This window comes from Pempheris klunzingeri, chromosome 19 (genome assembly GCF_042242105.1).
Source record: "Pempheris klunzingeri isolate RE-2024b chromosome 19, fPemKlu1.hap1, whole genome shotgun sequence".
NCBI classification, from domain to species: domain Eukaryota; kingdom Metazoa; phylum Chordata; class Actinopteri; order Acropomatiformes; family Pempheridae; genus Pempheris; species Pempheris klunzingeri.
This window is the reverse complement of record NC_092030.1, coordinates 20,379,680-20,403,146: the sequence shown is the minus strand read 5'-3', so window position 1 is coordinate 20,403,146 and position 23,467 is coordinate 20,379,680. Positions and strand designations below refer to the sequence as shown.

The 23,467-nt window shown below is 39.9% G+C and overlaps 1 protein-coding gene across 1 annotated transcript in view; it reads right to left on the bottom strand.

Moving 5' to 3' along the window:
- clip1b (CAP-GLY domain containing linker protein 1b) overlaps positions 1 to 23,467 on the bottom strand; it is a 31,796-nt gene that overhangs the window by 2,550 nt on the left and 5,779 nt on the right. Inside the window, exons 6-17 of the mRNA XM_070850574.1 lie at positions 23,069 to 23,266; positions 22,213 to 22,316; positions 21,985 to 22,045; positions 20,261 to 20,365; positions 18,191 to 18,352; positions 17,891 to 17,986; positions 16,346 to 16,403; positions 16,136 to 16,221; positions 12,704 to 12,778; positions 7,017 to 7,123; positions 2,019 to 2,064; positions 1,752 to 1,795 (exon numbers count right to left, since the gene is read on the bottom strand). Coding sequence (XP_070706675.1) covers positions 1,752 to 1,795; positions 2,019 to 2,064; positions 7,017 to 7,123; positions 12,704 to 12,778; positions 16,136 to 16,221; positions 16,346 to 16,403; positions 17,891 to 17,986; positions 18,191 to 18,352; positions 20,261 to 20,365; positions 21,985 to 22,045; positions 22,213 to 22,316; positions 23,069 to 23,266 — 1,142 coding nt within the window. The remainder of the gene's footprint in view (positions 1 to 1,751; positions 1,796 to 2,018; positions 2,065 to 7,016; positions 7,124 to 12,703; positions 12,779 to 16,135; positions 16,222 to 16,345; positions 16,404 to 17,890; positions 17,987 to 18,190; positions 18,353 to 20,260; positions 20,366 to 21,984; positions 22,046 to 22,212; positions 22,317 to 23,068; positions 23,267 to 23,467) is intronic.

Below are 23,467 nucleotides of genomic sequence, written 5' to 3'. Positions count from 1 at the left end.
ATGATGCCGGTTCCTTAAATCAAGTCATGAAAACAGTGAGAACAAAGACTCGTCTTAGCTGTGACTCAGTGGATTTTATCACCTGCCTCCAAAACCAGACCAGCTGACGCCCCGACGACACCTCAGCTCCTCACAGAAGAAAGTGGATGTGAATCAGCTCGTTCCACTGAATCACATCTCCCGTCTTTTTTGGCATTCACCTGAGAACACTCTCTCCCTCCAAATCTGTTATTTCTGCTCTAATTGTTCGCCACCTCTCCATTTCCCTCTGGCCGAACGCCACAGAGGCGTCAGCTGCTCCTCACATCCCCGCTTCCTTCGCTTTGCTGCTCAGATCTTACATCACATCCACGGCTGTGAGGACCGACTTCAGCCGTCTGTCATCCCCACTTCATCAGACTTTTAAGTCGCTGCTCTGCGGCTGCTGTGAGATGTTTTAATCCTCTGGTTGCTGAGCTGAGACAAAGTTTCTTTTGTTTCCAGACTAACAAAGAGCTTAAAATAAGACCAAACACGCACAATGAATAGATCAGTGATCAAAGTATAAATACAATCATCTAAAAATACTCCATTACAAGCAAAGTCCTGCACTGACAACGTTATTTAAGTAAAAGTATAATCACCAAATTCTACATAAAAAAGTAAAAGTCATCATGCAGAATGGCTCCTTTGAGAATTATATTATTATAGAATATTATATTATTCTGATTTTAGCACTAACAAATAAACGTAAAAGCATTTTAATGTTGTTGTTCATCAATGTGGAGCCAATTTTACACACTTTTTATACTGCTGTGTTCGATTAATACTATCCTACTGCAGCACATCACATAAAACATCACATGTTGCTTGTTTTTACCACTAAAAGTGTCTGACAACATTATGGAAAGGATCCCTACAGAGATAGATCTGTTTAACCAGAAACAGCTGCTGTATCAATCTCTCCAAAGCCGCCAGACTCCATTGACAAAAACAGTAATTTTACCTCACTCAACTTGTGTGACTTTGAGGTTTTAAACACTTAGTTTGGATCCGAACGAACCCTTAAAACCAACATTCATATAATCACACAGTCCACAATCAATCACACAATAAAATGAATCTAACTGATCAAGGCAGCAAAAGATCAACAACTCCAGTTTTCTGCAAGATAAAATGATTGTTTTTGTCAATGAAGTCTGGTGGCTTTGAAGCTGCTTCTTGAAGGTTGTTAAAACAGTTTAAATAAAACATTTCCATGAGTTCTCCTGGTTTAAAAACATTTATTTGGAAGTTTGTTTGTGTTATTGTGTGATCAGGATTAGTCTGGATCCGAACTAACATGTTAGAACGACGACTACACCAGTAACTCCACTGTTCTACTGTTATTTAAGTAAAAGTCATAATGCCGAATGGTTCCTTTAAGTATTTTAACGTTGTCGTTCGTCAATGTGGAGCCAGTTTTACATACTTTGTGTACTACTACTGCATGTTTATATAAATGTACTGGAGTAAGAAGTGAAATGTCTCCCTCTGAGATTTAGTGGAGTAGAATTATAAAGCAGCATAACACGGAAACACTAGTTTTGTACTTAAGTTCAGTACTTGACTAATGTTACTTCCCCAAACTGTTTAACTAAAGTAGGTGCAACAACCAATTTAATTCAAATCGACAGAAATCCATGATTATGTATCATAATTAAATCAGCAACACGACTGAAAGAAAGAGTGCAAATATGTAAAGAATATAAAGGTGTTTCCTGGAGTCTTACCTGGTCTTCATGTCTGGATGTTGACTGCTGCGGCCCTCATTGAGCTGAGAGGAAGACACACACACACACACACACACATAAATATAGAGGCATTTAAATAGAAGCTAAACCCGTCTGAGCTTTAAGGAGTTCAGTCACAGCAGGAAGTAAATCCTCACTATGCCAAAACCTATTAATCAAATCACCGTTTCTGACTTAACAAACTTTATCTATAACAGGCTGAAGGGAAATTGTTTATGTAATAAAGATTTTGTGAAAGGTCAGTACCTCCTCCAGATGCTGAGACTTCTGGGAGGCCAGCTTCAGCTCCTCACTGAGGGGGGAAAGAACGGAAGAAGGAAAGGAAGAAGGAAGGAAAGAAAGAAAGAGAGGAGAGGTGACACACTTTAGGAGCTGCTGCACTGAAGGCGGTACAGTCTGTGATATCTGTGTCACCATCTCTGCTGTATGCTTAAATCCACCGCGGGGTCACATCTGTTAAACATGCACGCAAATATCACTATAAGAACTGAGTGTAGATTGTGGAGCATTCACTGCAGCGTGATCCACATACTTTCTGCATTAAGTGTGTCAGAGTGCAAATATTAATCTAAAAAGGCTTATTTCAGAGTTGATTAACGGCTGTTGCATGTCAGATGAACTTGCTTCTGTCTGTGAAATATGTCTGTGAGTGGGGAGAGAAAATGTTCCTTTTATAGTTTCACTCACTGCTGCAACGATTAACCAGCTACTATTTTAATAATCAATTCATCACTTAAGGGACAACTCTGGTATTTTAAACCTGGGCCCTATTTTTAAATATTTTTGATGGATTTGAAATGATTAATGGGTCCAGTAGATCGCCTCTGCAGCAGCTGCAAAACAGGCTGCAAAGTAATCCTTTTGGGCAACTGCACCTGATCACAGTAGGTCCACTTAAAGTTCTGACAGGCTCAGAGTGTTGTTCTAAGTGTCTGACAGCATTATGGAAAGGATCCCTACAGAGAGAGACCTGGAAGATCCCTTCTGTTTAGCCAGAAATAACAGTTAAATCACACTTTTCAAAGCCACCAGACTCCATTGACAAAAACAGTAATTTTACGTTGCATAACATGAGAGTTGCTCGTCGACCGCTGCCTCAATCTGTTAGTTTGTTGCTGTTAATGTGTAATTTTGGTGTTTTAAAGGGATATTTCAGATCTAAACTAACGTACAATCACACCAAAATCACAGCAGCTAGACCAGTAACTCTCCTGTTCTGCAAGGTAAAATGACTGAAGGAATGAATGTTTTTCTCAATGGAGTCTGGTGGCTTTGAAAAGAATGATAAAACGGCTGCTTCTGGTTGTTAAAAAAGATCTTACAGGTCTACTTTGGTATATTTTCCATTTTGCTTTCTTTTCTTACATGTATATATATGTATGTATTTTATCTTTTAAGATGTCTGAAATTCAGATATCATGACAGTCATTTGATCCATTGTTCATATGAAAATATTGATTATAGCAGCTTTAAAGCAAACCCAATAAAAGAGCTTTGTTTTAATATCAAAGTATTTATTTTTTGGTATTTTAAAAGCACCAAAATGTCAAAAAGTAGAATCAGCTTGGAGCTGATACTCTAAATGTACTATATGGACACAGATATAATCTGCAGACTAATTCTCATCTTTCAAAAGCCATCTGCTGCTTCTATGGACGACTACAGCCTCCTGTTTTAAACATCTTAAAGGATTTGACAGCTGTAAAGCCCACAGTGCTTTATATACTCTGCAGAGCTAAGATACAGTAGTCATACAGTGATACACATTCACGTACCATCAGGATATTACGAAACTGACACTGTAATCCACACACTTAATCAAATTTAGACCAAGACGCAGCAGCACAGACAGCTGCTGTCTGGGAATTTAGGAATCTGGATATTTCTGGAAGCTGGAACCAAATGATTTGCCGGAGAAACTGAAATTAGCTCCATGTGGGTCATTCTTAGGATTTGTGTCAAAGGAAGAAGTCTGTAGCTATGTGTGTCTAATAGCTCGGTCTGAGCACCATCTGGGTGAAATGTTTAGCTGCCTGCTGTATAATTACATTGGCCATGCTTCTATAGCATCCACTCCAGTCAAACACAACAGGGGGGGGGGGGGGGCTGAGCTAAAGGGAAGCTCCACTGTAAAAAATATGGTTTGTATCATCTCTGCAGTGCCAGACCGGACTTGTCCACATGCCCGTCACTGTATTTTCTATCAGAGTGTAAACAGGAACACACACAGACGGACAAACACTCGATTCATGCGGAGGAGAGTGGAGCAGCTGGAGCTCAGCGCCTCCAGTTTTACTCGTGAAATTGTTTCGCGCATTATCTAAAATTCAATGCTGTTTATTGCTGTTGGTTTGTGCTTCATGTTCCACCAAACAGAATTAGATTTCTAATCCCAGCAAACACATGGGACAAACTACAAGATATCTTGATGCTGCTTGAACCAGTTTTCAGGTCTGCAGAGTTACAATCACAGCTACTGGATGGTGTACCATGAGATTTTGTACAGAAGCAATAGGGAAAAAAATATTATTATTATTATAATTATTATTATTAAAATAAATAAATAAATGACAATAAGTAAGATTTTTTTAAAAAACAATGTATATATAAAAATATGTATAATAAATGAATATAGAGAAATAAATTAAAGAATAAATGTGAAAATATATGAAAATGCTCAGTATCATTATTTTATATTTTGTTATTTGTTACATTCCACATTTATTTAGTCTTTTATTCATCCTACATTACATTTCCACAATTTTTCGTTATTCTATTATTCTTTTTTTTATTCCTCTTTATATTTCCATTTTTATTTTCTTATTCTTTTACAGATGTATTATTTTTTATGGCACTCCTATGACTCCATATCCCTCAGGATGGACCGCAATAATGTTTGATCAGGTCAAAACTTTACTTTTGTGTTTAGCGCAAATTAGCACACGTTAGCATGCTAGAATGCTAAACGTTAAACCTGCTAAACATCAAAATGTTAACATTGTCATTCTAGCATGTTAGCATTTAGCTCGAAGGACTCTGAGGACTCTTTCTCACAGTGAAGTAAAACACACACACACACACACACAGAAAGAAATGATTAATAAACTTATACTATTTTTTAGCAGACAATCTAATCAGGATTTGACCTACATTAGCACCAAAAACAAAATACAAAACACACATCTGAGCTGTGGTGCTTCCAGCTGTTGTCTCGAATGCCACAAAAGCCACATTGATTCCACACAAACACACACTGTGACACACACTGTGACACACACACACACACACACACACACTCTGATGTCATAGTCAGAGTGGCGGCCATGTTGGAGCCAGGCGGTCCTGGGAGGAGAGAGGGAGCGATTACATAACAGCAGCAGACTGAGGAAGGACGCGGCTCAGAGAGGATGGAGGTGCACACTGTTTGGATGGAGGTGGAGGGAAGGGGAGTAACACATGGAGGACATGGAGGCGTTTAACATGATCCCTCCTTGTATGGACAGTTGTGTTTTTAAATCAGACAAATCTCCTGAAGGAGGATGAAGCTCCTCCTGTGCAGATATTTGTTGACATTTCCGTCTCCATCTGCTACACCTTCCACAGGACGCATAATAATATAATTCAGCCAATTAGATCCAGCTGGAGCTCTGACATCACAGCTCGGGGCTCAGATGACTCAGGGGAGGTGTGGCGGGATGATGTAAAGACTCAAAACACACACACACACACACACACACACACACACACACACACTCTCTATAAATAGACTTTGACATTCACCACAAACACTCCAAAGTCAGGTGAAAACATGCAGTTAAAAGATGCAGTATTTTTACCCTCCATTAAAAACCGTCCCAGCTGAGCGATCGGTTGAAGCTCTGCTGCTAATTAAGATGTTAATGAATTTGTTGCTGTGGCAACACAGTGGTCGGTAAGAAGTCTTGCTCTCTAGCTGAACATTTAGCAAAGAAATGGTGCGGTTTTACTCGTCTCCACAGATCCATTGGTGTTCATTCAGTTCCATACACTATTAGAATATGTTAGTGAACTCTTGCGTTGTGTAATAAATCACACCGAGCAACATTAAGGACCTGTTTTCAACAACCAGAGCAGGACCGTGACAATCCGAGTGAACCACCGTCACGTCACTCTGCTGCCACTTTGGGTGAAAGTAAATAAACTTAATTAATCAAACACACTTTGTCCAACTGGTGCACTGAAACTAACATAAAACATAAAACCTTTAATGTCGTTAGAGCAGGAACTTTATCTATGAATTAATACGATCTGGTTTTATTCTGTATAAAAAAAAATTCTCCTTCAGTTTTTTAAAATCCCTGCAGCCTCTGATTTAAGAAGCTCAGAGAAGCCAGAGTGCACATGAAGGTCTGCTGTGTTCATTAAGTTACATGCAGATGACACCAGGCTGCTTCAGAATAACCTCACACTCCTGCACACACACACACACACACACACACACACACACTGGTCGGTAATATTGCTGTGTCACATTTTATGATCTGATATAACGATTAAGGTTTAAAAAGGTGTTCCTCAATCTTTACTTTCATTATTTATTTCTGTGTGCGTTCATGTCTTGTCCATTTCCACCATCCAGATGACACCATGGTTTTGTGATGTCTGAAGTGTTTTTCCATTGTTAACACTGTGATTGGCTCAGCTGTTTCAGAACTCCAGTGTGAGATAAAATTATTGTTTTTCTCAATGAAGTCTGGTTTAAATAAAATTTTCATGAGGACTCCTAGTTTAAAAACATCATTATTTGGAAGCTATAACATCCAGGGGGGGGTTTCTTACTGTGATTATTAGTATTGTGCATTGTACTGCACTCCACCATCATATCCATAATCACATAATAGCACCCTCTGGCTAATTATGGGCTTTACACAACAGTTTATGGCACATTTACCAGTGAAAGCGTGTCTCTGGAGAGTTACACTTGGAGCCACCTTAATAACACATCTGACATTCTGTTTTTTTAGCAATGAAGAAATTTTTTTTTTTTTTTTTACATGTTTATGTTGTTTAAAAGCAATTAAATAAAGCCTCATTTGCACATCCCTTTCTTTGTGCTGAATTAGAGCAGCACAGTGGGGTTTTAATCATCAATATAGACCCTGCAGGACCCACTCACCACACCAGTTTAATGAACTGACCGGCTGGGGTCACTTTTAGAGGACACACACTCCAGGAAAAAACACATTAGTTACACTGACTACTCACATTTCCTTGCAGAGGACTCCGATGCGCTGATTTTCTGAGCTGCTTCGCTCCTTCGACAGACTGAGCTCCTCCTGGTATTTGGAGTTCTGCTGTTTCAGAGCCTCAAGCTGAGGAGGAACATAAACACACCACGTTAGAACAACAAAGGACATTACTGGAGGGTTACGTTTTCTCTTTTGCTCATCTTAATAATATATTCACAGCTATAATGTTGACCACTAAAGCCCCATTCGGACTGGGTTTATTTCTCTGGGGGGATTTTAACATTACCTGCGATGGTCAGTGATTTTAATCTGTGCATGAGGGTAATTTTTCACCCCGAGCCGAATTATAATTATAGCAGCAATTACTGACAGGGAACCAGCCCTCCTGTGATTTAAATCCCATTCGGGGCGACGTCCTTGTATTTTTAAGAGGACCTCTTTTGAGTTTGTCTTTCTGGCATTAAAAGCACCTACTTTATTTATATATCAGCTCAAGGATGAATCACAAATGTTTTTGGAAACCTGATAGATGGAACCCAATTTACACCGACATAAAGGTAAATTTGGCGACAGAAGAAATTAAAGCCATAACGAAAGCAAGAGCTCATAAAAGCTTATTTAAAAGGCGGCTGTGTCAGTGACAGGTCGGCACTGTTTGTACCATTTGTGTCCTGTTTTTGGGCCAATACTTGGTGCCATTAAAAGTATGGAGCTGTAGCTGTTAGCAGTTCCTGTTTGCAGTGAACCCTCAAGAAAACTGTCACTCTGATACTGAAGAAAACATGAACGTGTGATCATTCTGAGGCATCTTTTATCTGTGTTTATTTGTGATGGACATCAGAGATAATTATATCGTCTGCAAGTGCAAGCCACACTGAATTATATCTGTATGTATTTCATATATGTGTTTGTTTGTTAGCATTTGTCTGAGTTATGACTCAAAGGAGGAGCAAAAAGTTTGTATCAATTCACCTCACACAGTATTTTCCTGTAATTTCCTGATGTTTAAAACGGTGTTTGAAATAATGAGTTAAATAACCAAGCAGCACAGTGAATATTTCACTCCCCCATTCTGCAATTCTGCTGCTTTGATTTAGAAAGTTGAAGAAAAAGATTGAAGCTGACATGAACGTAGACTTTTTCTGGGCTAAAGATATTCTACACTCAGTAAAGGGCTGCAGCTAACATCTACTCTCATTATCGATCAATTTGCATATTATTTTCTTGATTAACTCGTTAATTTGACTCATTTAGTGTATAAAATGTCAGAAAATAGGGAAAAGGTTCATCACGGTCCAAGATGACACCTTCATGTTGCTTATTTTGTTTGACCAGCAGTCCAAAGATGTTCGATTTACTATCATGTAAGACAAATCTTCAGATTACGTAAACTAGAATCTGAGCTTGACGTTAATCAGTTATCAGAATAGTTGCTGACTGGGGCACCCCGAGAGTTAAGGGGTTAAGTTGAGCACTATTAGCCACACCTGGTTTGAGTCTTTGTTACGTCTCTTTCCATCATTTCATCTCATCTCTGAAGTAAGAAACGTCTTTAAAAAGTTGCTGATCAACTCTCTGTAAGTGCACCAAGTGGTTAATCGACCGATCCTTTGGTTCATCATCCTATTTGCATATCTGATTTAAAAGCTTTCACGTCAAGACGAGAGAAACTCTGGAGCAAAACAGCAGTTCATACTTAAAATACACAACGCACTGATGTTCACAGTGAGTCAGCAGACAGCAGAATGAGTTCAATCCACAAGCAACCCAAAATAAAAGCATCACTTCCTCCAACTTCACCAAACAAGCAAACTTTGTTTCTCTTTCAAGTTGGAATATCTGGGATCCCACAACGCATCTCATAAATCATCCATCTGCTTTTCAAGACACGTGTGGCATGATCTCAGCAGCTTTGAAATAGCAATAGTCAATAATTAATTAACGAGTCGGACTTTCAGATCAATGTATGTGCTGCAAAACTCGTGTGAAACGATGAACACTGGCGGCTGTCTGCAGCATGTTTCTGTCAAGTGTGTCATCAAGCGTGTTTTTGATGCCCTGCATGTGAGTGTGTGTGACTTTTTAACACCTCAGTGTTTATCTGCGCCTTCTGAAGTGAGATTCAGTCTGCAGAGCATCCTCACACACACACACACACACACACACACACACACATAAACATGCCGAATGTGCACAGGCGATCTGCTGTGACACACTACATTACAAAATCTGACATCAACACCAAGAAAAACAACATTCATGAGCGCTAAGATCTAAAAACTCCTCCTGCTTGCAGCGGCAGTTTACGGCTGCACTGATCATGTTTTCCTCTCAGTTTGAATCTGGTGCTAAAAAAGAACACAGAGAAACAGACGGTCCTACCTGGTAGTGCGGCGAGTAGATGTTACTGGAGTAACCCTGATGCAGAGCAGCTATGTCCATACCTGCACACCTCACCACCGCCGGGTGTCAGCCTGCTGTACGTTCACCTGCTACACAACGGCAGCGTTGTTGCTGCACCAGCGCGCTCCCCCTGCACAGCCTAACACAAGCTGGGCATCAATAAACCATCAGCTTTCATCCCCCGCCGTGCACGGCTGCGAGACGGAAATGGAGAGTGTGTCGCCTGAGCAGCCTCCCCCCTCTCTCTCTCCCCCCTCTCTCTCTCCCCCTCTCTCTCTAACACAGTTGGGTTAAAGAAGCCGAGCACTTCCATTATGTAAGCCCGAATAAGCTCCTCCCAGAGTCAGCACACACCAACCCATCCTCTTCCCGCTGCTCACAATCTTGTTTCCTCACTCTGAGTACACACACACACACACACACACACACACACACACACACACACACACACACTCCTGCAAAGATTCATTCACAGTGTTTCACAAAAATCAAAGACTCTCAAACAGAAGAATCAGCTGCTTTGCTTCACGTGACAAACTCTGATAAAAACTACCAGCCGTGTAAACTGTGTTAGTGACGTGGTGCAGCACCGATTAATCGTCAGAAAATAGTGAAAAGTGGTTTTTACAGCTTCCACACTTGATGTATTTTACTATGCATCGACATTTATTTTTGTTAATGAGTAATCTGCTGAATGTTTGGTCTATCAAACATTAGAAAACAGTAAAGAAAAATGTCCATCGCTGTATCCTAGAGCCCAAGGTGACCTCATCAAATGTCTTGACAAATAGTCCAAAAGCCCAGAACCCCAGAACCTGGAACATTTTTGGGATTTTTTCCTTTAAAACGGACTTAGTCAGTTATCAATGTAGTTACCAATTAGTTTTCTGTTGATCGATAAACAGATTAATCGTCTAATCGTTGTAGCTCTACTCCAAAACTAGTCAAAAGCCGGAAAATATTCAGTTTACCACCATAAACGATTAAGAAAACCAGCTAATAACCACAACCGAGGACCCAAACAAACATGGAATGACGAATATAAATACCACAGAACAAAAGGCCATTGGTGGAATATAATTCAGTACATTTACTGTGCTTCAGACACTTTATACTCACTACATCTATTTGACAACGTTAGTTACTAGTTACTTTGAATACAAAATATAAATCACCTCCCAGATTATTATGTATATTATTAAGTATTTGAAATAAGCTCCACCTTTTCCATCTTCCACAAATAATCTAATCCAGTAATGTAATATATATTATTCTTAAACGGGCCATTCTGCATAATGAGTACTGTCACTACTACTGCTACTTTAACTTCAGTAAAAGATCTGGGTGCTTCTTCCACCTCCAATAAAAAGACACAAACTATACATTGATTATCAAAATTGTGGATAATTCTGACTAATCGATAAATCAACAAACAGCTTCGGTTTGGATCCAACAGACGTGTGACAGCATAAGACAAAAAGGGCCAATCGCAAGTCAACCATTCATTAACTAAAGCAATGTTCTGTCCAGCCAGGCATCATCACACACACACACACACACACACACACACACACACACACACTCTAACATGTGCAGGATTACGTCACATCCTACAGCAACATGGCTGAGCGGAGAGAAGCGGCAGATGTAATACATAATAAATAAATAACTGCTCTACAACGTGTGCGTCTGTTTTCCTCCACAGAGGCTAAATTCTCCGTCTCTCTCTCTCTCCTCCATGTTTCAGCTCTCAGTTCTGATGTCGCCCACATTCAAAGTGATGTTCGCAGTGGTGGAGGAAGTATTCAGATCTTTACTTCAGTGAAAGTACTAATGAAAACGTTACTATAATCAGGAAAAAGTACTTAAAGTGTTACTATTATATTAGTATCTTCATCTTCTGATGGAAACGCAGGGTTCTACTGATTTTGAACTATTTAGTATCAAACTGCAGCTGATGATTCTTTTCTCCATCAATCCGTTGATTGTTTGGTTCGTAAAAATGGTGAAAATAGTAACTAATAGCTTCACAATGAGCCAGAGCCCAAAGTGACTCCTTCACAATGCTTGTTTCCTCCAATCAACAGTCCAAACCTTCGTATAAACGTATAAATAACGCTCAAAAATGTGCTTTAATCTGCTTACAGCTACACTACAGTGTTATAGACACTTATTAAGTGTTAATATACTGCTGCACATTAACGCTGAGTTTTGTTTTAAAATGACAAACTGTCAGAAAATCACCCCCGACACTAAAATAAACTATTTAAATGTGAATATTCTAAAACAGTCCACCTTAAATTACCACCTTAAATGGCCAAGGATAGCAGATAGAGTACTGTGAGTGAAGTCGTAGTGCTGGAATATGGTGCCTGAAAAAGGTTAATGCCCTGGGGTGGCAAAAATAAATACTTCCAAACAGAAAGCATGTTTACGTTGGGTCTCTTATCTCCCGCTCTAATCTCACATGCACTTCCCTCGCCGCCGTGAGGCCGACCATCTGGAGCCCCCAGGCAGCGGGAGTCAGACTGACGGCACAGAGTGGAGACGGACGCAGGCGAGCAAGAGTGGAGACTGAATGAGCAGTCTGCAGGTGGACCGCAGTTGGGAGAACTGAGTATAAAATGGTAAAAATATCCAGATGGAGCTGAGATGTGGAGGCAGAGAGGGAAGAGACAGGGAGAGGATAAGGGAGAGAGAGAGAGAGAGAGGGAGAGAGGGAGAGAGGGAGAGAGGTGGCTCGCAGTAATTCATGCGGGGCTGATTAAATGCGATGACTGGGACTTGCACAGTCACATGCAGTCAGTGTGGGAATCTTGATGTGAATACGTAATAAAAACCCTGCAGGCCGTCGAGGCTAAACTTATGTATGTGCATGTGTGAATCCTTTCACAGGGCTGCGGACACACAAAGTAACACATGGAGGCAAACATCGAGCGCCGAATTTCTCCTAAAGCTGAAAAAACGACTGTTGTTTCACGTTATGCTCGATAATTAATTGGGTCATATATCAGGCTCTTCTTCTTCTGCACCACATGGATGCAGGTAGGCAGCACAAACAAACATGGAGGAGAGTGAATGCAACACAGGACGGGGTAAATCTGACCAGGAGTTTGTAGCTAAAAGACGGGCAACTTCTGTCGCATGGACGAGGTCTGGGTGTGAAAACCACATTTAGCTACTGTTAAAGAATATTATACGTTCTGGTTTAATGTTTTTTAACATAAAATTACAACATGGTGAGTTCAATGACTGTGGGTATTTACAGTCTGTTATTTTCTGTCAGGGCCTTCAGCTCACCTGTGTCTCCAGTGTCTTCTTCTCATTGGTCAGCTGCTCAAGCAACAGCGCCGTCTTTCCTGATTTTTCAGTAGCCTGAAAAACATAAAAATATGAATCGTATTTAGTTTCAAGTTTTGTTTTTTCCACATCCAGTCGTTACAGAGCAGCACGATGATCATGTTTGTGTCACCTGATGATTGTAAAGTCCAATATTTACCCTCTCTTAGCTCTGTTTTTGGTCTCCACCTACTCTTGAGGGAGATATCTGGCTCTTTAGCTGCTAAACACTAATATAAACAGTGATATTTCTCTGACAGTCATTTGATCCATTCCTAATATGAAAATCTAAACTAGAACAGCTTAAATCAAATAGTCCAATTGAGATTCTCTTTTGTAGAAAAGCAAAAAAAAAACATCAAAATCACCCTGAAGTTAAAGCTCAAGTCAAAACGGACTTAAGCACTTACAAAAACAGCTTTCCATTAATAGACCGGAGAGATCAGAGGTCATTTAGAAACTTGGTTAAAAAAGGAAAGAGGCTCTTTACTGAGTCAGCCTCAAGCTTGTGCAGCTGTTTCACTTTTACATCCATTTGTAACGAGGCTCCATGAAGCCAGAGCAGACAAATAAAAGCTCTGACTTCAGGGGAAGAGAACAAAACGCTCTGTTATAACTGCAAATTATCATCTCTACTACGCTCTTTTTACAAGATCACAGTGGTAGACAGAACGCATCTGATGGTTCTCAGCAGTGAATTCTTTCTGTTGTTTATCACTGCTTTGACTCACCTGCTGCTAAAACACCGACTACTGGAAATAAAACAGCATAAATACTACATGAGCACAGCAGCTTCAAACACACCACTGGTGTAACAGGGGAGGCACAGCAGTGGTGAAAATAATTTTGTTTAAAGTTGGTTAAGTCAACTGTTTATTTTTATTTGCCACAACAAAAAAAAGGTGTTCTTCTTTATTCATATTGTAAAAACGCCAACGTCCCTTTTTGTCAAAAGCTGCTGTTGCTGTGTGAGATCATTTCAACCAGTTTTAAGTTAGTTTTATGAATTTTCTAGAACGTTTCTCTTGATTCAAAAGCAGCAATCTCTTCTTTTAAAATTCCTGAACTCATTTCTAAAAAGTTCTTTTAACAAGTTGTTATAATCCAGATCTCTAAACTGAAATAATCCAGATTTCTTTTATTTGGAAAACACTTTTAAAACTCAATATCCCATTTTTTCTGATAATACTTCTGTCCCTTAAACTGAAAGGTGCAGTTTGTAGGATTTAGGGGGGCCTATTAGCAGAAATTTAACATAATATTCAGAATTGTGTTTTCTGTATCTTAGCATGAGCTCTTCATATCTACACAGGTCCAATTTAATGCAGGTCACCATGTTGCATCGCGGTGTTTCTACAGTGGCCCAGAGTGGACAAACATCGTGTTTTGTGTTTTTACGTTACAGTTGCAGCTGGAATTTGATGGCATCGGTTGGAAGACGAAAAAGAGGAAAGAGGCCATTTTGTGTTGTGACAAATGGAGAACGTGACTTATTATTAAGCACAAGAAGAAGTGAAGGGAATGTGAATGTGAATCCTCGCTGGCCACCGTAGGTTCTCCTACACGCTTGAAAAGCGAAGGAAGAGCCGAAGAGGATTCAGGTGGTTGTAACCTGTAATCTCACCACTAGATGCCACTAAATCCTGCACACTGCACCTTTAAGTGAAATTTGAAATGCAGGACTAATTTTTGCTATTAATAATTTGTACATGGGTAGAGGCTCTGAACACGTCGTCCTCCACTGCATAACAATGAGGACGTCAGGTGCTTTAACATTTTACCAATGCCCTACAGAACAGTCACTGTAAAAAAAAAGTTTTTGTTTCTGACCGAAACATATCGCGTGTTTTTTAAGGTTTAACAAAAGCAATGAAAGCATTTTCAACTTCATCAAACATTTGCAAAACATGTTATCAAACCTTGTTTTACAGGCTGCAGTCTTTCTTCTTAAAGAACAGAGTTAATTCTATTTTTAAAATTATGTTTAGTTCTTAACATCAATAAGACATTTATAATTGTTTCCTTTATAATCATATAAGATAATAATCTAATTATTGGATGATTACTCTACAAAGTCCTTTCCAGAGGAGCCGTCTGACTCTGGCATATTTCACTGACCAAATCATGATGACAAGCAGCCAAAGCTGATAGACTCTGCAATCTGTAAAAGCTTGAATTAAAAAAGAAGACTGGTGGGTAGACTTATCAAGCCCAAACAGGGAGGAGAGTAATGTGTGCATGTGTGTGTTAGTAATGTTTTAACAGCATCAAACTAGCCTGAGGACAGAGTCAGCTTTAGAGTGGGTGAGCTTCACTAAGTCTGAATGAGAGATTATTAAAGGAACGGCCTCTTCAAAGTCCCCAAACATTTCACATGAAGTTAGTAGTAACATTTTCAGCATTTCCCTCCAAAAATACCAAAAATAATTAGTTGAGATTTGTTGCCAGAGGCAGTCAGAGCGATCTTGGTGAGAATCCGTGAACGCCGATGCGCTGAATCATCGTCTACGTACGCCGTCACTGTTAGCAGCAGTCAGAGCTGCTCAGAGACAGCAGGAGCACTCAGGCTCTGTTGTGTTCAGGGTGGGAACAACAATAAGGTGACACCAGTTTAAGGTGTAACACTGATGTTTTTAAATGTTAATTCACTGAAAACGATACTGACCACATGCAGCGGTGGAAGTACTCTATTAAGTGCATTCAAAAGTCTTCTAATCAATTGTTTTATAATGACGATGTGAAAACTGGGTCAAAATGTGAAAGGGGTCCCTCCCACAGAGAGTTATCAGCTGAATATGCAGCTCCACTCGGCTTTAAGGAGCTCTACAGTGAGTTTCGTCTCATTATTTCAGCTGTCCAGCCCTCAACTTTACTGTTTTGCTTCACTCTCACAGCTCCCCTGGCATTTTTTAGCTGCAGCAGGTACAGACGTAGTTAGAGACTAGCAGGTGAACACAGTGGAGCATTTAGCAGCTATTAACTGTTTGTTAAGAAGTTCAACATATCAACTCGATGTTATGATATGTCCAATTACTGCTCACAACTTGACAACTTAATTTTGCTGCCCCCAGGAGGCCAAAAAAACACAGATATTCCAGGTTCAAGTAAAAGTACAGATGTGTTATCAGTAAAATATACTTTACAGTAAAGTAAAAGTAGTCGTTCTGCAGTGAAATGTGATGTTAATACGGAAGGAAAGAAGGAAAAACCGTATTTCTGATTAAAAAATCTGTTGGTTTCTGCTGTTTTTGTGAAATATCAGTCAATGAGGTGCGACACAAGTAAAGAAGGTTGATATCCACTTGATCTGAAAAGTAACTAGTAACTATATAAGTCATATAAATCTAAAGGCACGAAGTTGCATAAAATCTAAATACTCAAGTAAAAACGTACCTTCGTCAGCTCCTTCTCTCTGCACTGACTCTCCTCCTTCAGGGTTTGGTAGTCCTTCTTCGACTGCTCCACACTCTGCTCCAACTCTGACAGAAAAAAAGCCCAGAACATCATCGATGACATCTTGACACAGTAAAAAAAAAACAAAAAAAAGATCAGAGGCGTTTCTAACAAGCATAAAGGCAGCTGAGACACATCCGACATGTTTACCTTGCATGGTCTTTGCCGTCCTCCTGTTCTCCTCCTCGGCTATCTCAAGCTTTTGTCTCTGGAATGGAGAAACTTCGGCTTGAATAGCAGCTAATCACTTGCATAGTAACATTCTTGTACCTTGAGCTAACCGGACAATAATGGCTGAGCCCAGGAAACATGCAAGGTTTGTGGATAAAATGCCTCTCTTAATGAGGCCACTTTCACGATGCCCTCAAGCTAAACACATCACAGTGAAAGAAAACTACGCCTGATACAGATTAGACCCTCATAGACGAGCACTTCATTATGGAAATATGCAGGAAATCTTACATGTCAACCTCATGTTTGAATAAACCCTGAGTCAGACCTAAAAACTTCTCTGTGACACTCAGTCAATTCCATTAATGAATTCACTGAATTGTTGATCAACAGAATATTAATTGAATGTTTTTAGGCAAAAATGCCAAAGGAATCCACTGGTTTCAGCTTCTAAAATGTCAATACAAGGACTTACAGCCTCTGTGCTTTAATACAAGAACATTTATTAAGTTATATCTTTGTATGTTGATGTCCTCGTCTTCTAAATCTAATGATCAACTGGTGAGGATGACTCTTTTCCTGAGACATGCAGGACTCTGATGAAGACGCCATTAAATGCTGCACATCAGTCACTGAGCTCCAGTCTTTTTTTTTTGTTTCTTCAGAGAAGCACCTGATTTGGCTGCACATTGCTGGAGGATGTGCAGAGAACCCATTTTCACATCATCAAGAGCACATTCAAGAGCGTTTTTCCAAGATTCATCTTAAAACAAGTCAGGTGCAAACATAATGTTGACAATGTTTTCAACCAACTCCCTCCCGGGGCTAACGTTAGCTTAACAAGGTAGTTCGCTACTGAAGCTGCTGATTTGACTTCTGCGTAAAGTCAAAGACACTGATTCAGAAAAGAAAGTGATTCGTTAGTTATCCCCACACAAGACTGGCATGTAAAACTGCTGCACTACACAACAATGTGTGTGTCTGAATGTTAAACAGAGACGTACAGACGGTTGACAGGTTATAAAAAACCTGAATAAATTAATGAAGAGACGACAAAAATAAATTTCTCCATCACACCCTGACTAATAGTGGAGTTTAGAGGCTGACATGAATATGGATTTTTTAGAGTAAATTAACTGGACAACAATATATCAGATAAGTTCATTTATCACAACACGCTAAATCACTTTTATTAGGATACTTCGGTTGAAGTTTCTTGCCCAATATATTTTTCAGTCTAGCTGAAAGTCTACGGTTTGAAGAGAATACAATCAACATGAATAATATCCTACAACTATCATAATCAATATAATAGTCTCAGCCTAAATCATCACCTCTTTCATGGTGAATCTACGCCTTACTTTTCCTCCCATCTGTGTGTTTAAAAGCCTAACATTACTTTAATAGATAAGTCAGACGTGTTAAGAAGTGCTGCTAATTCATCCCCTTCTTGAATGTCAAACAACTGCATCTGTTTTCTGGGTTTATGTGGATTATTATGACTCTGTTCCTTCCTTTTCTTACCAGGCCGCTGAGCTGCTGTTCCAGCGAGCTCTTATCTTGCTGCACAGACTGAAGCTCTTTATGTTTGCTCTCCACGTCGACACTCAGTTCACTAATCTGTTGAGGACACCCAGTATAGGACACACAGCATACACATGTACATCTGAGCAGAGCCATAAATTATGTAGCTTTAACAACCCACACATAAAAAGGACATGTGACTATTTACATTAGGGGCTAAAAGGAGGGTTGGAAATAAAAATCATACAAAATCTTCCACTTTTATGTCATGCCATAAATTACACGATGCTTTCCGCAAACCTTTTTCTCCTGGGTTTGTGCCTGGGCCTTGAGGCTGCTGATCTGTTGCTGGGACAGAGATGCAGCATCCTCCTTCTGCTGGGACGCCCGGAGCCTGAGCTGGAGGTCTGCTACCTCCCTCTCCAGCTCCATGATCCTGGAGCGCTCCGACACGGTGGCCACCTGCAGCAGAAGATGCAGAGAGGAGGCATGAAGGCAAAGAGGAGAGCTGGCAGAGGAGGGGAGTGGTGGAAACAGTAGACCTGGGTAGTATAGTGTGAACCAAACCTGAGCAATGTTTTAATCTGATTTAATCTGATTATATCTGACATCTGGGATTCGACTGTATCTTAGAATGAGTAAAGTTTTCAGCCACAGTGATGTATTTCAACATTAATTTAGCATTGAAAGTGCAAATGAATGTAAAAACGCTGTATTTCAAATTGTAGGCCTGCAACTAACGATTGATCATTATTAGATTAATTGTTTTCTCCATAAAACAGTATAAAATAGTAACAGTAAATAGTAAAATCCCATTTTCATATTGCTTGTTTTGTCCAACCAACCGTCTACAACCAAAATATATTACATTATATATCATATATAATATATTACGTTATATTATAAAGAGTACAGTAGCAAATCCTCAAATAAATACAGCTGGAAGCAACATGTTTGGCAGTGTGGCTTGAATAAAAACTCATGTACAGTATCTATGTCATATTATTTAGCCTTACTGAATTTTACAATAACCTACAGTTATTAACCTTTACTACAAAACAACACAAACACTATTTAATTAGACATATTACCAAAAAAAGTGTGTGCAATCAACATTTCATAACATGACAAAGAATTTAAGGTTTTACTTGACAAACAACTGGAGGTCACCGATATAGTTTGGATGTTTAACGTCCATGTAAACCACTAATAATATGTTTCTTCTCAATATTTCTGTGCAGTAAAATGAACAACAAAAAGGGACACCTCTGTATCTTTGGCCTGGAAACTTCATGTCGTCCATCTGACATCATATAACAAACTCATAAACTAACAATAACAAACTAACTAACTGGATCATGAGGGAAAAAATCCACTTCACAGGAGGACCAGTCTGAACCACCAGCAGAGAATCTGGTGGAAAAGTAGGAATTCACGGTCTCAGCGCAGGAGACTCCTCTCATCAGAGACGAGCTCGGACCTTCTGGTTAAAGGATAAAAGGTGGAAATGTTGTACATTTTTCTTATTGTCAACAAATCCCATGAAAAGACAAAACCAACCGTGAATAGAACCTACTAAGGAGTATTGTGTAAGGAAGCTCATTTCTGCCCGTATGATGGAATAAAATGTTACTCTAAGTCATTATAATGGAACATTTCCTCAAAATAATGACTTCAGATACCAAGTCATGATATAACGAGACATACTTCCTGATATAACTTCTTCGTCTGTCCCACAGAGCTCCACTTTTGTGCTGGGTGACAAGCTCTTTCATTACCATGAACACACACGCTGTAGTTTATTCACACACACCTTCCCGCTGCACCAAACACTCACTAAAGCACCACATGTGGATTAATCCTCCACTGAAAATAGTCCCCAGCAAATGCACTACTTCTTCCTGTTTGTTTGATAAACACTACAGTGAGCAGCTGTTTTAGGAATTACATTTTCATTTTAAGACTTTTGCAACACTGGGAGAGCAGATGGACCGACACACTTGTTGTTTTGGTCTTTTCATGGGATTTTCTGAAGAAGAAAAATAAGGACCAACATTGTTGAAGCACAGGCACTTCCAAGTTCTTATATTCCAAAAAAAACTCTCATGCACACATGCATAATTTTCAGTCCGATAGACTGAAAAGGTTATAGCTCATCAGAAAACCTCAAGGCCGATGAGATGTTAATGTCTCTATGCCAGGGCTAATCGTAGACGAGACTGTGAGGGAAGCGATTTGTGATAAATCTGACAATTTGCATAATGTTTGCACGCTGTGGTTCCTTCTTTATATTCTGTGTATCACTGTTAAACCTAGTGGGGAAAAGCACATCACTCAGTCCTGCTGTGGGACTGGGACAGCCAGCATTACCCTAGTGTCCTCTAAATCCCTCTGGAGTTTTTCAGCTTTGGTCTTTTCAAAGAGCAGGCTCTGCTCAAGCTCCTTTATGTGGGCATGCTCCAGTCTGGTCTGCGTCTGTTAGTAAGAGAGAGCAGGAAGAGAAGGAGAACAAACACCAATGCAACACTGACATGCCAGCTTTTTGTGCCACGGACAGAAAGAAGACACGACTTTAAAGAGGGGGCCAGTAAGTAAGAAAGCACTGATGTTTTCCAGCATTTCGATTACATCAGTTGGTTGCGAACAAAGGAAAAGCTTGTTATTTGCTCATTCTGCTCTGAATGTATTAGGAGTTAATTATGTCCATCATCTCATCCTGACTCTAAGATTCTTCAAATACTTTTATTTCTCTTCTATTGGCACTTGTTTGCTTGTATTCCAGTGCTTGAAGGAGGCTAATTCAGGCACTAAATCCTCTGAAGGGTGAAGAAAAAGATGCAGACAAGAGAGCAAGATGAAAGCGTAGGGCGAGGCGAGACAAAAACAGCTTTCAAAAACAGGCGTGTGGATGAAAAGATGACGAGAGGATGGTAATTCAAAGTGCTGCAGATGGGTGGAAAAATCTGAGAGGAAGGGTGAGTGAATTAAGCATGAATGAATAAATAAAAGGAGCAGGAAGAAAGACGCGTCGGAACAAGAAAGCAAATGAATGATTCAAGGAGTGCAGGAAAAGAAAAAAAAACTCAGACAGAAAGATTGATTTAATCATCAGCTCTTACTTTTAGGGAGAAATGCAAAGCAGGCCAAAGTTAGTGGCCAATTTTAAAGTTTTTTAATGAGGTAAAAGCAACAGAGATCAAACTCTAGAAACTTGTATACAGGAGGGCTTGAGGTTGATTTTAAAGGGTAACTTGAGTATTTTCAAACCTCCATCTTTACATATTTTGTGTTCAAAATGACTAGTAAGTACAAGAAGTATTGGAGCAGGTCGAGTAGATCGCCTCAGCCGGCAGCCGTAACACGGGTTGCAATCACTGCAACATAATCCTTTGGGACAAATGCACCTGATCACAGTACACCCACTGAAAGTGTTTGATTGATCCACTGACAGGCTCAGATTGTTATTCTAAGTGTGTGACAGCATTATGGAAAGGATCCCAACAGAGAGAGACCTGGAAGATCCTTTTGGTTTAACCACAAACAGCTGTTATATCGCTCTCTGCAAACACACCAGACTCCATTGACAAAAATAGTAATTTTACGTCACAGAACACAGGAGCTGCTGGTCTACTGCTGCCTCAAATAGTTATTTTGTTTGTGTTATTGTGTGACTTCAGTGCTTTACAGGTTCATAATATTTGTGTAACACATAATAAAACAAGCCAATCAAGCCAGCAGTGGACTAGCAACTCTCTTGTTCTGCGGGGTAAAATTACTGTTTTTGTCAATGGAGTCTGGTGGCTTTGAAGAAAGCTTTCTGATCTTATTTCCATAATGTTGTCAGACTGGAATTTCAAAGCTAAGATATGTAAAAAAAAAAAGAAATAGGGCCCGGGTTTAAAAATACCAAAGTTACCCTTTAAGAAGTGGGTGTGGTGATGTCAAATAAGTTCATCAGCTGCCCACTTAGTTTGTAAATAATTCAAACATGAATTTCAGAAATAAAACATCCGCCTGACAAGTGGGAGATTTATAGTCTCAGCGAGTGAGAGAATATGTTTAATTGAGAACTAGATTATATAACAGCAAGTTACCTCCAGGTCTCCTTTGGTGATGCAAGCCTCTTCAACGGTGAACTGCAAATCTTCCACTTTTCTGTCAAACAGGGACAATAATAAAATTCCCTCCAAGAGCATCTCTGCTGCAAACATTAGACAGTGATGCATACAAACGTTTTCAGACCTGTTGTCCGCTGCTCTCACACTTAAATGGTGCCAACAAACAGTGTGACGAGCAGGCTACAGGTAAAGTAGACCACCCACCTCCTCTCCTCCTCCAGCTGGTTGAGCAGCTCCACTTTTTCCCGATCTGCTGCCTCCACCAGCGAGCGCAGCTGATCCAACTTTGCCTCCATCTCCACTGCATACTGTAACACACAGAATCACCGACACTCAGCATGAGTTGAATGGTGAATGTACACCAATCAGGTGCTAATATTATTATTCAAAGAAATAATTCATGTTATTTGCAGTAGGATTGTATGAAGTACCACAGTCAGTGTATTGCCTGCAGTAGATGGCCCCAATTTGAAGGAGCAAGCAGGACTTTGGTATTTTAAATGGTTAGTTTGGATCCACACCAACTAAATTCACTGAAAAAGTCTGCAAAGTAAAATTACTGCTTTTATTAATGGAGTCTGGTGGCTTTGAAGCAAGTGAAGAGAAAGAGAGAACAACTTTAGTTCTAATTGAAAGAGCTCAGAGAGAGAGAGAGAGAGAGAGAGAGAGAGAGAGAGAGAGAGAATATAGTGTACACTTCCACTGATGTTCATTCTTTTTAGGTCACTAAAATACGTTTTCCTACAGCGTCTGTGCTGAGACTCCCGTCTGCTTCTCCAAACTGGGGATGTGTCATCTACTGTAAGTAATACACTATCAATGGATAAGGATAAGGACTCACACAACACCACTTCAAATAATCCAAACTACCCCTTGAATGCATTATTTGATTGTTGTCTCAGTCCAAAACATCTGTGCACTAACATTTTCTGCTTGGGTCACAGGCTTTTCAGTTTGTCCTTTGCCTTGACATCAAATTCATGATACTATAATACAACTATTCAGGTAAGTTATGCTCTCGTTTGGCAGCAGATAACACCTCTGTGTGCCTGTATCTCACCTGATCCCGGCCTTTCCTCAGCACGGTCAGCTCCTGCTGCACCTCTCCTGCATGGCTGGTTGCCTTCGCCACCTCATATCTCTCCAGGTCTCTCTCCGCAAGCAGCTGTTCGATGTGCTGCTGCTTCTCCTTCAGAGCCTCCTGCAGCGCTGTGGTGCCAGAAATCTTACGAGCGTACCGAGCAGACGTCTCCGTCAGCTGCAAAGACAGACGCGTTCACAATTAAACGTTTTGTGTGTGTTATCGGATATTTTCTTCCACATCAAATTACAACCAGCGTTTAAATTGATGTCCCTAAAGTTTTGAAATAACACAATATAATGTGCCAAAAAACAATAAAATCTGATTTAACACGAGTTACTCCCCATATTGAGTCACATTACCGAGGATTTACTGGAT